The 17,762-nt window shown below is 42.9% G+C and overlaps 1 protein-coding gene across 1 annotated transcript in view; it reads left to right on the top strand.

Annotated features, from left to right (window-relative positions):
• The window catches only part of LOC138292736 (cytochrome P450 2D15-like), a 184,619-nt gene extending 168,666 nt beyond the window's left edge, over positions 1-15,953 (top strand). The window contains exon 9 of the mRNA XM_069231473.1: positions 14,730-15,953. Coding sequence (XP_069087574.1) covers positions 14,730-14,839 — 110 coding nt within the window. The 3' untranslated portion in view covers positions 14,840-15,953. The remainder of the gene's footprint in view (positions 1-14,729) is intronic.
• The last annotated feature ends 1,809 nt before the right edge of the window (positions 15,954-17,762 follow it).

The raw sequence follows: 17,762 nt of genomic DNA, 5'->3' as shown, positions 1-17,762 counted from the left end.
ACAACATAGTTCACGGGAAGGCTCAGAGGAAGTACATGTGAATCATGCATACTGAAGGGCATATCACATATAGCATATCCATGTCTCTACATGATGGCTGACATCACCCTAAACTACTCATACAATTCATACCTAAGGCATTATACATTATGGCACCAGCTCGTCCGCATACTGACTTCACTACATATGTCATTCTATGTGATAAGAATCACACTCCTCACTCAATGGCATTTCGAAATAGTTGTGTGCTAAGATTGAACCCCTGGCCATGAATCATATGTCGACACTATGGGCCAGATGTAGGAATTGATGGGAAATCAACTAGCAAATTGCAAAGCTGAACGGTGTCTCTGACACCGTCTGCGAGTCACTATGGGGTCCCTAAATCCCACCTCATGATCATCAATGATGTGGGTTCCAACTTGCACCACCTTAGCAACTATGGGCACTCACGGGGATGGAGGCCTGCTGGGAACAGCAGAACTCCATAGACGTGACTGCTTTTAAATGAAGCAAGTTATTTTTCACCAAGTGTAGGCCCTTTATCTGAAAGGGAAATGAGCTGCGATTTGTTTAAATTCACAACAATTGATTTTTCTTAATTCACACAATAATTATTGCTCCCCTAGACCACTGGCTGTTTTGTGCAGGAGTATTTTGGTCCACTCACAAAGGTGAAGGTTCACAATGAGGACCCCTTCCAGTCAGCAAGTTGGTTAGCATCCACTTCAAGTGGATGATAACAGCTACTCACTTTGCAACCACGTACTCGTTAGCAAATGGGATTGCCTACCACTGTGATTTTCAAGTAGGGCTGGTAAACTCCTTTTTTTTTTCATTTAGAAAAGCATTTTGCAAATATGTACATGACCACCAAAAACATTTCGGATTAGGAAACAGACGTTTGCAACTCACTAACATCAAATTATGCTATTTGCAATGTGTAGACCTAGGTACAAACTCAAGTCACAAAAGGTGTTAAGTACGTGTAACATACTGGTTGCTACAGTCCTAGGTACCCTGTTTCACAGTAACATCCCAGTCTTTGTGGGTGGTGTGGGAAGAACAAACAACAATCCCATGATCAATGCACAACCAGGAGTGTACAGAAAGTTCAACAAGCATGTGCCTTCACACACAACACCTATGAAGGGCTAGCAACACGTTGGAGTCAGCCCAACCTTGTCACATCCCAGGTCCACACATGTCAAAATGATATGACTTAGCCCAACATAACATACTATTAGTGAGGCATGTTTTACAACACACACAGAGGAGGTAGAACACCCATTCACATGATTCAACAGAACACCTAGGCCATTGCACTCAAGTCACACACACTTCGAGGTCACCTTGTGGAAGTACATGCCCCCGGAAGATCCGACCTACAGTGTACACAGTCCATCCTCAACTAGGAAGAAGCACTTGTCATCGAAGCCATGTGCCTAAGCTATCTGGGAGACTGTCAGTCTGATATGCTGACTCAGTTAATGGCAAGTTCCTGACCAAGTCTAACATTGACCAGTGTATTCAAAATGAGTCATGCCATTCCCAATTGTCGCACTAATTGAATGACCTACTGCCCCTCAATCTGAGAGATGACTAGGTATTGCTTTACAGAAACATTATTCCTATTTGATATCACACCAAAACAACAAAGCCAATGAACGGCCAGCACATCAAATCATGAATTATCCTGAACACACAGTAATCCATCATGCTTCATTTCCAAACAATGTAAATAGCACTTAGGCAACACTCACTGTAGGTATCGGGGTCGTCAAAATGGGCCACCTCACCAACGGTGTACGGGGCTGGTCCACCTGTAAAGCATTAAAGGAAGATTATACTCAGACTGGGTGAACAGACAAATAATTTCTGTTACAATGACAGTGTGTGAATATTACATGGTAATGATACACTTTCACACATGCTCATCCTGCCTGGCTGACTTTGTATTCTAGATTATCATTGGATGAGTCTCCTGCTCCAGTGACACACCCTACTACACTCATGCAGTGGCCAGGACAGTCATGTGTCGTCCAAGTTAATCCTCCATTAGTAGGCCCCAACAATCATGTGATCCATACATCTCAGCATGTGCATCCCAGAGAGAAACATTCCACAACTGGTTCCATGAGAACTGCATGACCACTCACAATCAAACAGGCTATGTGGACAGGTTCAACACACAGCAACCAGACACACATGTGACATATGTGTGGACAACATGACTAACTTCATGTGACGTGAAGGCAACACACATGTGTAGCATCATCATGTGTTTGGAATTTTCGGTCTAGCTATGGCGTCTACATATGTAGGTATGTTGTTTCTACATGACGTACTCACTGGCCATTATGACCAGTAGAGTACAAATAGAGCAGTTCACGTGTTGCTTTTCAGACACAAATGCAACAGTACATTCCATGCAGCTACAGCCATCTGGTATGTGTTGCAAAAATGAGGGATCGGCCTGGTAGCATAGGTCTTCATACACATCCTGCAACAAATACACATTTGGACACATATGTATACCTTTGTAGCGCAGCATTTGCATCATTTTGTGACGCAGAGAGGGGGCTACTTAGCAAAATACAAATAGATGTTGCATTTTACTGCTGTTATTGGGTGTACATGTGTAGCAAAAATGGGGATTTATGTGTATACCCATGGGCCTAGGTTTCCCTAGCATAACACGCAGTCAGCTACTTATTTTGCAGATTGGCTACCAATCATCACATGTTCACGCACACATTCCTATTATTCCCATGTAATTGATTAGTACTCACCAACATAGCCACCAATCCGGAGTCCCAGGTGGTCCAGCAGGTCCTGTTCCCTGCTGATGAGATCTGCCCAGCGGTGCTTGAGTTGATGGATATTCCTCAGACTCCCGTAGACCCGGACCAGGTGATGGCGCACCTTCTCCCAACGGATTTTCCTCGCCTCCGTGTGATACCCCTGTATCACACGGCCCCCAGCCTCCAGCATCAGTGGGAGGAAATGGCTTACGAGCCATATGAAGCCCCCAATTCGTCCTCACCCATCCTGGACAGGCGAGGCCTACCTGACATGATGAGAGGTGTAAAAAAGTACAAACTAAAAATGAAAGAAAAAGTGGGAAATGGGGAAAGGTAGAGGTGTGAAAGAAAAAGAAGAAGGAGAAAAATAGCCCAACTAACCCCCCAAACTATGCTACCCACAACAGACTCCCACAGACAATACAAACTATCACAGGTATAGACAAAATAACACTAAACAGACTGAGACAATGTTAGACAACAATAAAAGATTGACACAAAGACAAAATACAAGGCACACAGGACACTAAAGCAGTAAAACACAGGACAACACCTTTCACACAACCACACAGTCTAGATAACTCTGAGACTGCAAAGTGAAAGTGAAAGTCAACTCCCAGTACAGATTTGGTAAACAGGATATCCTATTACATCACTTCCTGCATAAAATGGCCGCCGTTTTTCTTTTCGCGTAATGCGTCATATTTTCACGCATACACAGATGTGCGTCATATTTTTTTGACGCATTACAGTGCACATGATGCGGAGTGTAAAAATATGATATGAATATCATTTTTTCAAATTGTACATGAGATGACCAACATATTGTCCATGTAGCGTCATTTTTAACACGCATACATCATGGGCGTCATTTTTTTTACACGTACAGTAGTGCACATGATGCGGAGTGAAAAAATATGATATGAATATTAATATTTCAAATTGTACATGAGATGACCAATATATTGTGCATGTAGTGTCAATTTCACCACGCATACATCATGGGTGTAGTTTTTTTTACACGTACAGTGGTGCACATGATGCTGAGTGAAAAAATATGATATGAATATTAATAATTAATACTGTACATGAAATGACCAACATATTGTCCATGTAGCGTCATTTTTAGCACGCATACATCATGGGCGTCATTTTTTTTACACGTACAGTGGTGCACATGATGCTGAGTGAAAAAATATGATATGAATATTAATATTTCAAATTGTACATGAGATGACCAATATATTGTGCATGTAGCGTCAATTTCACCACGCATACATCATGGGTGTCGTTTTTTTTACACGTACAGTGGTGCACATGATGCTGAGTGAAAAAATATGATATGAATATTAATAATTAATACTGTACATGAAATGACCAACATATTGTCCATGTAGCGTCATTTTTAGCACGCATACATCATGGGCGTCGTTTTTTTTACACGTACAGTGGTGCACATGATGCTGAGTGAAAAAATATGATATGAATATTAATAATTAATACTGTACATGAAATGACCAATATATTGTGCATTTAGCGTCAATTTCACGACGCATACATCATGGGCGTGGTTTTTTTTACACGTACAGTAGTGCACATGATGCAGAGTCAAAAATATTGTGGATGTAAATAATAATTTGAAGGTGAAATATCAAGACACTTTTGGATACATTTGTATCTGACTCTGCATTGTGTGCACTCATGTACGTGAACAAATTATGACGGCCATGCTGTATGCGTAGAATATGGAGCAAATTTATCCAAATGTCTTCATGTGTTTATCTTTTGAAAGGTGATTTGTCATGGTAAAACGGTGCAATGTGAGACACATTTGTGTTTGTATATGACAAATGTCCGTACTTTTATGTATAGACGGCCTTCACACTGTGATGTTTGGGATACGTTAACTAATGTATTGACCATATTTGACAACATATTTGGTGTAATTGCTGATGGCTATTTTGAAATGATGTTTTTGATACCATTATGTATTCCGTCTCCAAAATGTCCCCACCTTTATGATGGGGATGCTTTTATCTGTAGTCCTAACAGGGAGTGGGAGAGTCACTTTCAGTTTTTATGGGGCTGACCATGTCCCATTATGATCTTGTGTTTCATATTTGTGTAGGACTTGTGACATGGAGGCCACACATGTGCCTTATGCATGTGTTTAGTTCACAAGTACATGATTCTTGTATGTTTTGGGGGTGGTAGAGGTGGAGTTAGGCCCCCAGCACCCTAGGATTTGACCATCCAGAATAGCTACTGTATCCATGGAGTATTTTTATCATATCCTGGCAAACCTGCAGCAGCGGGCGAATGTAAGGCCATATGGTATGAATGACTGTTGACCATTCATTCATCTCATTAGCCCATTTGACGTTTGCAGTAATGATGATTTGGAGCTAAGTTGCATACCATTTTCATATGACTAAGGGGGTCATTCTGACCGCGGCAGTCGGCGGGCGCCGCCCGCCAAGCGGTTCCCGCCGAAAGACCGCGGCGGTCATTCGGGCTTTCCCACTGGGCTGGCGGGCGACCGCCAAAAGTCCGCCCGCCAGCCCAGCGGGAAACACCCTTCCCACGAGGACGCCGGCTCAGAATGGAGCCGGCGGAGTGGGAAGGTGCGACGGGTGCAGTTGCACCCGTCGCGAATTTCAGTGTCTGCAAAGCAGACACTGAAATGCTTTGTGGGGCCCTCTTACGGGGCCCCTGCAGTGCCCATGCCATTGGCATGGGCACTGCAGGGGCCCCCAGGGGCCCCGCGGCACCCCCTACCGCCATCCTGTTCCTGGCGGGAGACCCGCCAGGAACAGGATGGCGGTAGGGGGTGTCAGAATCCTCTCCGCCGCCATGGCGGATTCGCAAGGGCAGCGGGAAGTCGGCGGTACACCGCCGACTTCCCGTTTCTGGCCGCGGCTGAACCGCCGCGGTCAGAATGCCCATCGGTGCACCGCCAGCCTGTTGGCGGTGCTACCGCCGACCTCCGCCATGGCGGTAATTACCGCCAGGGTCAGAATGACCCCCTAAGTTTGCAAGACTCTCAGCGTTCACGATGTGATAATGCGAAGATTGTTTTGCTTGTCTGTGTCCCTTTCTGCATAAACTGGTTTAGTGTCATGTTACAATCTTCCTGCTAGGTTCAAACTGGGACACAACTGTGATGGTCTACTTTCAAATATTAGGTTGGTTGTATAACATATGTGTACATGTGTGTGGGAATGTGGATCCAGTATGACCTGTCTGTGTGTATGTTGTCACTGTAACTTCAAGGTCTCCTCCTGAGTTAGTGGCAGCTGATGTTGTTGCAATTGTGTATTGCTCACATCATACACTTGAGAGAAGCCATTGATGACATGTTCACGTACACATGGATGGTCCCACCCTGTCTCTGAACACGTGTGATGTGACTTTCAAAGGATCTCCAATTTTGGGCTGGATGAGAGACTGTTTCAGTTGTTTGGATCCGGCATGTGTAATTGTCACATTTGTACTCTTGTTGGGCTCTGTGTATGGTAATGTAACATGTCACATCCTACCCTCTGTGCATACAGTTGTGATGTTTATTTTTGGTGTGATGAATTTTAATGGCATTCTTGCTCAATGAGATGACATTCATCTTCAGCTATTTCAAACTAAAGGTGGTCAGAAATGAATAGGCCAAAGCATGATGTGGTGTTTGTGATCTGTGTTTATTTACAAGTGTGGAATACAAGTGATTATAATAAGTTAAGTAAAAAAATTGTTCACAAGCTGTTGGTGCCTACGCACTCCTGCTGCGGTGTTAGGTTGTTCCCCCTCCTGTTGCAGGCCAGCATCCTCCTCATCATCATCCTCAGGCATGTCTGGGTCCGGTTCAAGGAGGGGAATGTTCCTTTGTACACAAATATTGTGTAATATGGCACAAGTGAGTATGATTTTGCATACCATCTCTGGGGAGTATAGGAGGCTTCCGCCAGTGATGTCAAGGCAGCGGAACCTTGACTTTAGGATCCCAAAGGTCCTCTCCACAATGCTGCGGGTCCTCTTGTGGGCGTCATTGTATGCCCGCTCAGCAGCAGTATTTGGGTTCCCATATGGTGTCATTAGCCAAGGCTGGATGCCATACCCCTGATCAGCTGAAAGAGAAACACAGAATGGTATCAATTAGATGTAGGAGGCACTGTTGTACGTATCTTTGATGGCAGTAGTTGTGTTGTGTTGTCTGTGACTATTTTGTGTACTAATGTGACAACCCATGGTTGTTGGTGGAAACTTTGGCATTGTTTTTTTTCCTTGGCTGAGCAAGTGTATGTTGGCTAACTGTTTGTCAGCAGGAGGAATTGGTTTCTCAAGTACAGTGTGCCCTCCCTTGCATTGTGACTTGTGACACAGGTGTCCGTGTGTCCTCACTGGGGGTGTGATGATAGTTCCATGCAGAGTTGAAACATGAAAGGGTATTAGAAACGTTCATATGAACATAGCCAGGCCATCCCATCCCTTAAAAGTTATGCATTGTATTAGTGTACAGGTTATTGTGAGACTTCCAATTTGCAAGGTGACATTTAGGCAACCACAGTCATGAATGTCTTCACACTAAGCTGTGGAGTAAATTCAAATGTGTGAGAGGTTCAATGGTGACTTGTGACACATGGCTAGTGATGTGAGTACCTCAGTGTGTTCCTGTCTAGGTGTTGCTATTGTGGTGTATGGGTTGTTTATCCTAGAGGGTTTCTGTGCAGTGAGTATATAAGTAGATTTTTGTCCTTACCAACAAGTAGTCCATTGCCATACCGTCCATCCTGGAAGTGTTGGTTGATGGTGGAGTGACGGAAGATGAATGCGTCATGTACACTCCCAGGATATTTAGCCACAATGTTGCTGATCAGTCCTTGGTGATCGACTATGGCCTGCACGTTGATGGAATGTGTGTGCTTCCTGTTGCGGTAGAGGTGTTCACTCGCAGCAGGTGGCACAAGGCGTACGTGTGTGCAGTCGATTGCACCAAGGACGTGCGGAAAGCCACTGATGGCGTAGAACCCCTGTTTTGTTTCCTGCTGCTTCTGCACTGTGTTAGGGAAGCAGATGTGGCGGGGTGTCAGTCCAATGATGGCATCCAGTACTTTAGGCAGGAATGCGGAGAAAGATGGTTGTGAGATTCCACCAACCAGGGCACCAGTTGTCTGAAAGGAGCCACTTGCCAGCAGGTGAAGTACTGCAAGCAGCTTTGTTTCGGTTGGGATAGTGCGTGGAGTCACTAAAGTGGGGGCCAATTGCTGTTCAATATTTGTCAGCAGCTGCTGAATGGCCTGCCAGTTCAACCGGTACCTCTGGATGATGTCTCGTTCCCTGAGGCCATGCAGGGTTGTTCGTGGGCGGAATATCCTCTCCTGCCTTCTGCGCTGTCTTTGGGGTCCCTGCTGTTGTTGTTGTGGCTGCTGTTGTTGCTGCAGGGCTCTGCGTCTACGTGCACGTTGAAGAAAAAGCACCTCCATGTCTCCCTGTTGCTGCTCTGCTGCTCTGCTGCTCTGTTGTTTGTTCTGTGTGTTCTGATTAAGTACAGGTGTGTTTGCCCCATTTTAACGCCTGCCCTGACCCAGGCGTTAAAATTTCACGCTATTCGTGCTTTGCGCCATTTTTTTGCGCCGCCTGCCGCACGGGAGTGATTTTTGCCCTGGAGCATAAATACCACGCACCGCTATGTGCGTCTGTTTTTAGACGGGAACGCCTTCCTTGCATCTCATTAACGCAAGGAAGGCGTTCACGCTAAAAAATGACGCTATTTGCCCATACTTTGGCGCTAGACACGTCTAACGCCAAAGTATAAATATGGCGTTAGTTTTGCGCCGATTTTGCGTTGAAAAAAACGACGCAAATTCGGCGCAAACGGAGTATAAATATGCCCCTAAACGTTTTGTTTTGGTGGGGGAGCCTTAGGTGTAGGATAGCCCGAGTATTTTCACTTCCATACACCTTCACTGCTCCCTCACAGCCAACACCCATGACTAAAAATACAACAGCTCAACATTAAAAGAGCTGTAAAAGGTTGCTTTGTACTCCTAGAGAAATAGACATAATTTAGGAGTCACCAAGTTCAGAGCTGTGACCCATTACTCGTCTCTTGGGACCCCTGGAACTGGCTTTGAGTTCCCTGACCTCAGAGGTGGCAAAATAAGTATCAAAAACATGGGCGTCTCAGACTTATGGGCATCAGGGTTTAGTCCTCCTTGTTTTCTGCCCATTTATTATTATGCTAATAATGAGCAATTCTCTGTTATTCACTATTACTGTAAAAACATGGAGCACAGTTGGCTGGGATGGGACCTTCGCTGGCAGCTGAGGTAAGTAAAAATGCTTTTAAATGTATGTTATGTTCCTGTTTGTCAATGAGAGTTTGATTATGAGTGAGAGACTGTGTGTAAGTGTGAGCAATTGTGCCTGCATGTGTAAGCCTGTGTTAGTGGGTGAAAGTGAGTGAGAGTCAACAACAGATAATGAGTGAGAATGAGTGAGTATCATTAAGGGAGTATGAGTGATTTACAGTCAGTGGGAATAAGCACATGAGAGTAAGAGTGACTGAAACTGAGTGAAACTGGGTGAGTGAGAATAAGTGAGTACGAATGAGTGTGTAGGAGTGTTAGTGTATGATTGAGAATCAGTGAGAGTGACAGTGAGTGAGTGTAACTGTGAGTGAGAATCAATAGGCCAGAGTGGGAATAAGCAAGGATGATTGAGTGAGAGTAAGAATGAGTGCAAATAAGTGTGAGTGTGTGAGAAAGTATGAGTGAGTCAGAGTAAGACTGAATATGGGTCGAAGTGACTGAGTGTGAATAAATACGTAAGAATGAGTGAGAATAAGTGGGAGTGGGAATGAGAAAACAAGAGTAAGAATGAGTGCAAGAGAGTAATTAAGAATAAAGGAGTGCAAATAAGGGAAAGTGAACCCGTGAAAGTGGGAATGAGTGTGACTGAGTGAATGCAAGTAAGTGTGATTGAGAATGTGGTGTTATGGTTGTGAGTCTGTTGTTGGTCATGGCATACTGAAGGGCTAATTCTTATAAAGGCAGCCATGGCAAACTACTAGTGCTGGCATACTGGAAGCAATTCTCAGCATGACAGGCACCTGTGACAAAATACTGGAAATGCCGTACTGAACGTGATTGTTGGCATAATGGGCACCTCTGGTAAATACTGGTATACTAGAGATAGTTGTTTTGCTTCTATTCACCTGTGGAAAATACTGACATACTTGAGGATAGATAATCTTGGTATGGAGGTGCCCATGACAAAATGCGGGTGCTAACACTTTAGAGCTAATTCTTGGCATAATGGAGGACAACGTTGCCATATGAGAATGGAACAAATATGGACAAAGATGGCCCTGACATACTGAGTTGATTTTTGGCATGAGTCATCTATGGTACATGGACATCTCTGATACATGGACGGCATTAATGGCAACATTTGTTTGCCGCATATTTTATATTATTTTGGCAAAAGGGGGCACTCCTGGCAAAATGCTGACCCTGGCACAATGGAGGTGATGTTTTACATATAGTATCTTTCCCCACAGTAAGTACCAAGGGCTAAGATGAATACAAGCATTACACCCATTCCCTTTTTTATTTTATTGAGTGTCCGCAGAAATATGAAATGTAGGCATTTAAATGTGTAGTGCACTAACACCAGTTACCTGACATATTATATCAGAGTAACAAAGTAATAGACATTATCTCTGTGTGGGGTGCTCAGGCAGGAAGGGCATACCATGAGGCTGTGCCATCACTGACCATTTCCACAAACCCTAGAATAATACAGCAATGAAGGACCACATTATGTGGCCGGATTAATTAAGTTCTTGAGCGAGAAAAAGCTAATTATCTAGCATAATGTTGCACATTCTATGACTAGCTTGTCATGTGAACAGACCTTGATACAAAAGAGAACCAAATACAACACAAAATACAAAGGTTTCCCAAGGAAAAAGTGTCCACATTTATCAGATCCTATTGAAAATCCAGCTCTCCAACATATAACAACATTGTCATGAATGAAAGTACAGCAACACCATTTTATTAATACTGTCCATTTTAACCCCCACAGTAAAATGAGTTTGAGTAAAACATAAAATGCTGCACTCAGTTGAAAAGACTCCTAAATATTCACACTTCTTGTAATTAAAGAGAACCTTCATTTATTCTATGTAATCCAAATATTTTACAATACATTTTGTAGTACTGCGCTAGTATAACTCACAGACTACAAAATGCTGTTCACAACCCTGCACGTCGAGTGCTCTGCTTCTCCCACCTTCTCTATGCAGAGGAGTCTGCCGCATGAGCAGAGATCTCCACCCACGTAGGTATGTGTTTTAGTAGTAAATATTGGAGAATCTGCAGGAGTGGCTGGAAAATGAATAATGCTTAGTACTAAATTGGAAAGGAATAGCGACGTGTAAGGGAGTAGGGAGGGGTAAGGATGGATTTAGAGATTGACCTGTTAATAGAAACACCCACTCACAAAAGAGTAAGCTCATTGCTATAAAGAACCTAAAGTTACCATGGCCAGAAAGGTCCTAGAACAGTAGAAAATGTACTTTGGCTCAGCCTTGGGGAAAGTCTTGCACAAAACATGGCCACCCACAGGTTACTGCAACACATTTTCATAGAAAATAATGGAGGCAGGGACAAAAATTACATTCCATTGGAAATAATGTTGATTAAAAAACGTTTGACTCATAAAAATATACATTTGTTTAGTGTTTAAAATGTGTATTTAATTATTGAGTACTGATACTAACATGAAATGTAATAATATTTTTACATTTTAAAATGTAATTAAACTTTAAACACTTTTAATTTTTTTAATGTAAGTTAATGATATACATATTTTTGTACTAACTTGTAATGCATAATAAATTAAAAATACTGTAGATGTGATTAAATTATTAAAATATTTCACTGTAGATGTGATTATTTTGTAATTATGTATACAAAAAATATTTATTTTTATATTTATCTGTTAAGAATTTGACATTTGCTTTAATATGCTGTTACAGTTTTTATGCGTATTAATTTTAAACTAAATTTACAGTAATATTTTACTGTAAAAGTTTTAAAATATTTTTCAAGCTTAATAAACTTTGTTATTTTTCCCTGTACTTTCTGGTAAGGAGATCTTGTACCCACTGTGGTGACCTCCACCTATGTGTGAAAAGTTACATATAGTAACTTTGCACTCGTAAATTTGTTGCTGCACCCTGGCTTCAAGACGAGGAGACATGAAAGTGTGCACCCTGGAGTAATTTTACTCTTGGTAATGGTAAATAGCAAAACGTACTTAAGTAACTCCAAAGTGAGTAAATCCACTTGTGTAAGTTTGCCTTTGAAAATAGGGTCTAATGTGTCCACACTATGGGAATTTTAAAGTTCCTTTTTTATTAAGAACCAGTCTTGCAGAATTGTATTATACATCACAGTACAGATGAATACCATCGGCTGTTTCACTCAGAAAAACTGTGAGATTTAAGAAATTGAACCTTAAAAGGGAAGCACAACATTTCAGATTGTTCTGTGATTGCAGTACTCTCTTGAAATAATTGTGGCTTTGCGACCAGTGTGGCCTAAAATTATTTTCCAAACATAATCACAAATAATGTAACAAAACATTTTCATGTCAAAGAAGGAATGATTATGTCCACTCTGGTAACATTTAACTTAAATGTGTGAAGATTTTAGTACCAGTTTGGTATCAAAGTACAGCAATCACAACCTTAAAGTGGAGAGTTATATTTTGAAGAGTGCCTGCTACCGCATTGCACTCTGTTTGGAACATGTTTAATATCTTTTCATCCACTTCAGCCATGGATGCAGAATCCTGCAACCCTAGTGGTTCTGGCTGCATCCTATGCCTAGGAAGGCTTCTCTCCAGAAAGAAAATACCTCTGAGCGTGTTGGGATATGAACCTCCAGGACATACAGGGTGATAACTCCTGTTGGTTATCATAATATTGTATACAAAAATATCATTAGACACAAATATCACATCTACATATCATTTACAAAACTCATGTCCCTTTGGGTGTAGATTCTCTGTTAATAGCTCCAATCGGGAGATGATATTCTGCCAATCAATAATATACTGATACCACAACCTGGGGGGTTTGGGGCATAGGCTCTGGAAGTACAAGTGCATGGGGGCTGCAGCACCCCCAAAATACCTATGCTGAAGTTCAGAAAGTGAATGAGTAATAAACATGCCTTTACATTCTTTTGTTTTCTTCTTGTTTTTACAGTGCCTTCAAATGTCTGGCTATGTCTTCTGACAAATAGTTCCTTATTCTTTTAAATGGGTTATTGGTGTTTTCTTTTTCGGACTGCAAAGGGAGAGGATTTTTAAAAGTGAACCATGTGACACAGCTAATTACTCCACATATTATGTCATTGATGATATCTTGTATGGCATCTTTGTTATCACTGCAACATTTCCAATAACATTATTAATAAGAAAACTGTGCATGGCAAGGGAGCAAATTATAGTTACCTTAGGGCTCGAGTTATAGTTACTTGAAAGAACTCTAACTATAACTGCTGAATTCCTATGATTTTGTACGAGTATATTCAGAACCTAACTATAACGTCCCTGCAACCTTTGTATTTTTCTTTACAAAAAAACGAATATATATATATATATTTATATATATATATATGTCCACACTACATTTTCCATCGAAGGGGGCCTCCAACCCTGCAGGGCAGCTCCAAAACACAGGGATGGAGGATCTGTGAATTTAATCCATACTGCAAACAAAGTACTGGAGCCCCAGTTCCATAAAAGACACCCTTTCATTCCTCATAGATACTGGCATCAAAGGTAACTTTATTTTCTGATGCATTTCGGCATGACTGCCTTGTTCACAGGTGATTGCGAGTTGAATACAGGTGCTTAAATCTCAATTAGTCACGTGCCACTAGTGTGTAGTACTTCGATACCCATAATGCACCTTACTATCTTTCTAGTCTTTGGAACAATAGTGTAGCCTTTCAATTTTGCTTAATAGCATAATTTCACCACAGTTTCTTATTTTTATATTTGAAAGGAGAATCATATTTCAAAATGTAAAGTGGCCTCATGTGCTGCATAATTCCAAATTCTTAGCAACTCGCATTGCTTTAAACTTTGCTGTCTTTCAAATGCATAGTCTCTTTCACATGTGGAAAATAGGAACATGAAGATGAGGCGAGTCCCTCTTACTTCACCCAGTCTCACCTCTGTATTCATTATTTCAGGTTAAATACTTTTCTCATTACAGGGGCGAGCGAGTCATGCCCCCTGAACAACATGTTCACACTACATTCTCCATCAAAGGGGGCCTCCAACCCTGCAGGGCAGCTCCAAAATACGCGTATGGAGGATCCCGTGAATTTAATCCATACACCAAACAAAGTACTGGAGCCCCAATTCCATAAAAGCCACACGGTTACTCCTCATAGATACTTGCAGCAATGGTTACTTTCTTTCCTGGTGAGTTTTGGCATGACTGCCTTGTTCACAGGTGATTGTGAGTTGAATACAGGTGCTTAATTCTCAATTAGTCATGTGCCACTAGTGTTTAGTACTTCGATACCCATAATGCATCTTACTATGTATAAAGTCTTTGGAACAATAGTGCAGTTCTTCAAGCTTGCTTAATAGTGTAATTTCACCACAATTTCTTATTTTCATATTTGAAACGTGAATCATATTTCAAAATATAAAGTGGCCACGTGCGCTGCATAATTCGAAATTCTTAGTAACTCGCATGGCTTTAAACTTTGTTGTCTTTCAAATGCATAGTCTCTTTCACATGTGGAAAATGGGAATGTGAAGATGAGGCGAGCCCCTCTTACTTCACTCTTTCTCACCTCTGTATTCAATATTTCAGGCTAAATCCTTTTCTCATTACAGATGCGAGCGAGTCATGCTCCCTGAACAACATGTCCACACTACATTCTCCATCAAAGGGGGCCTCCAACCCTGCAGGGCAGCTCCAAAACACGTGTACGGAGGATCCCTGACCCCATGGGACTGACGGAGGGGTCTGTGAGGGACCACTCTTGGGCAAGAAACTGCCCAAAAATTTTTTGGGGGGCACCCGAAGATTTGTGGCTCCTCCGTGGTGCTCAGCGCGGCCCCCCATATGAATCTGTGACGGATCCACGGAGCAAGCCCCAAAATAAAAAAACATATACCCACTCACAGACTCACTCACACACCCACACAACTACTCACACACCCACTCACACATCCACACACACACCCATGCAGTCACTGATATAGCCACTCAGAGGCCCACAGAAAACACTCACAAACTCACTCATAGACTCAAACAGTCACTCAAACAGCCATCCTGCACCCATACAGCCACTCACAAACCCACTCACAGACCCACACAGCCGCTTACACATCCCCTAAAACACCCATACAGCAAAACCACTGACACATTCCTTTGTTGTGTAGCCATTTTTGTTATAGCTTCATGCACGTTATTTTAACATACTAGGCCTGCCGCTGTGCACTTTAACCTAGATATATTTTATTCGGCTTTGCTTTATTATTGTTACAGTAGCCACTTTTACGGTCTTGTTTTAATTTCTCTCTATCTGACTGTTTTTCCCTAGGCCAGCTCTCTGTTCTCAAACAAGACATTTTTGCTCACTCTGTGCTTCTTCCAAGGCAGCAGTAAGATAGATTGCATCTGACATTCATAGAAAAAACACATCCTTAAGTAGGGACATATTCTCAGAATATCAGTTATTTTATTATAAAAAACACTTCCCTGTCCCTTACACGTTAGAGGGAGATTCTAGCCAGAGAACCACAACTGTATGCTGATGCCGAATGCTTCGCAACAGCTGTTTTGCAGACTTCAGGCCTTTGCTCAGGTAGGGGGGACAATGTCTTCCCAGGGGAACCTGAAGGACAGAATTAGAGCTTAACATGCTGTGCTCTATCATAGCTGAGGTAGGAATTAGTCTGTTGACTCTAGTGACAATATGGTAGCATTATTTTTATGTTTTACTCTTCTTGTCACAATCTTAAACTTGTCATGCTGTATCGTCCTGGTTATTGCAGCCCACGCTTTGCTATCCTAGATGCAGTTGCTTTATTAAAGCATTATTGAAATATAAACTGCCTCTGTCCATCATTGTGTATGTGAGACTAATGTAACTGAGAGAAACGGATGAGACCTGAGTGAGAAACCAGTTATGTCATGCGCTTGGCTGCCCAATCATCCCTGCCCTGGGGTAAAGATGAGGCACTGCTAGTTAGCCGGAGCAGAACCCGGATTGGAGCGACAGGTGTCACCTGTAGTGGGTTAGACTCAGTCTCCCCACACCGCAGGTGATTCTGCCACTCAGAATCCAGTAGTCTCATTAGAATAATGAGAGCCTACACAACACCTTCACACAGTCATACAAATGATAGCACACCACTCAGAGACCCAAAAAGCCAAATACACACCCACTTATATACCCACCCACCGCACACTCCCACTTACAAACTCACACTACCACACACACACCGACTCAGAGACCCAAAAAACACTGACACATCCATAATCACATGCATGCAGCCACTCACACAACCAGTCACGTATCCCTACAGCTATTCACATACCCACTCACCCACCCAAACAGTTCCTGATACATCCACTCATAGACCCAGAGAACCACTCGCACATCCACTCTCAGGCCCACACAGGCACTTACACACCCACTCACACACTTACACACCCATACAGTCAATGATACATCCACTCATAGACCCAGAGAACCATTCACACACCTCTCAAAGACCCACACACCCACCAACTCATCCATACGGTCACTGATACAGCTGCTCAGAGACATAGAAACCCACTCACACACCCACTCACACACCTACTCACGCATCCACAGAACCACTCACAAAATCACACAGCAATACACAAACCCATTCAGCCACTTACACACCCATGCACAGGCCCACAAAGCCACCTACACACTGACTTTCACACCCATACACTCTGACTCACACACTCATACAGACACTGATACGCCCACTTAGGGACCCAGAGACACACCACTGAGAGACCCACACAGCCACTTCTACATCCACTCATACACCAACCACACATTCACACATCCACTCAGAGACGCACACAGCCACTCACACCAACTCAGAAACCTAGATAAAATTCACACACCAACTCACACACCCATACAGCCACTCACACATTAAGCCACATATCCACACAGGCACTCACACACTCAGCCACACACCCATACAGTCACAGATACATCTACTTAGAGACCCAGAGAACTACTCACAGACTCACACAGGCACTCACACACCCACACAACCACTAACACATCCACTCACACACATATACAGCCACTCACACACCCATTCAGAGACCCAGAAAACCACTCAGACTTTATAAAACTACTCACACACCTGGTGAGAGACCCAGAAAACAACTCACACACCCATTTGAACACTCATACAGCCACGTACACACCCCCTTACAGATCCAGAGAATTGCTCACACATCCACTCACAGACCCACACAGGCACCACACCCACTCACACACCCATGCAGCCACTCACACACCCAGTCACACATCCATACAACCACTCATACACCTACTCACACTCAGAGACCCAGAGAACCACTCAGAGAACCTGCTCACAGATTCATGTAGGCACTCAAGTGCCCACTCACACTCTCACTTACACAACCACTCACACATCCACTCACCTACCCATATAGCCACTCACCCACCCACACAGTGACCCAAAAAACAATTATACACCTACTCAGACACCATACAGCCACTCACACACCCAGTGAGAGGCCCAGAGAACCACCCACACACCCATTTAAAAACTCATACAGCCATTCACATGCCCACTTAGAGACCCAGAGAACCACTTACACATCCTCTCACAGACCCA

Source organism: Pleurodeles waltl, chromosome 4_2, assembly GCF_031143425.1.
Source record: "Pleurodeles waltl isolate 20211129_DDA chromosome 4_2, aPleWal1.hap1.20221129, whole genome shotgun sequence".
Taxonomy (NCBI): Eukaryota; Metazoa; Chordata; class Amphibia; order Caudata; family Salamandridae; genus Pleurodeles; species Pleurodeles waltl.
This window is presented reverse-complemented; position numbering and strand designations above follow the sequence as displayed.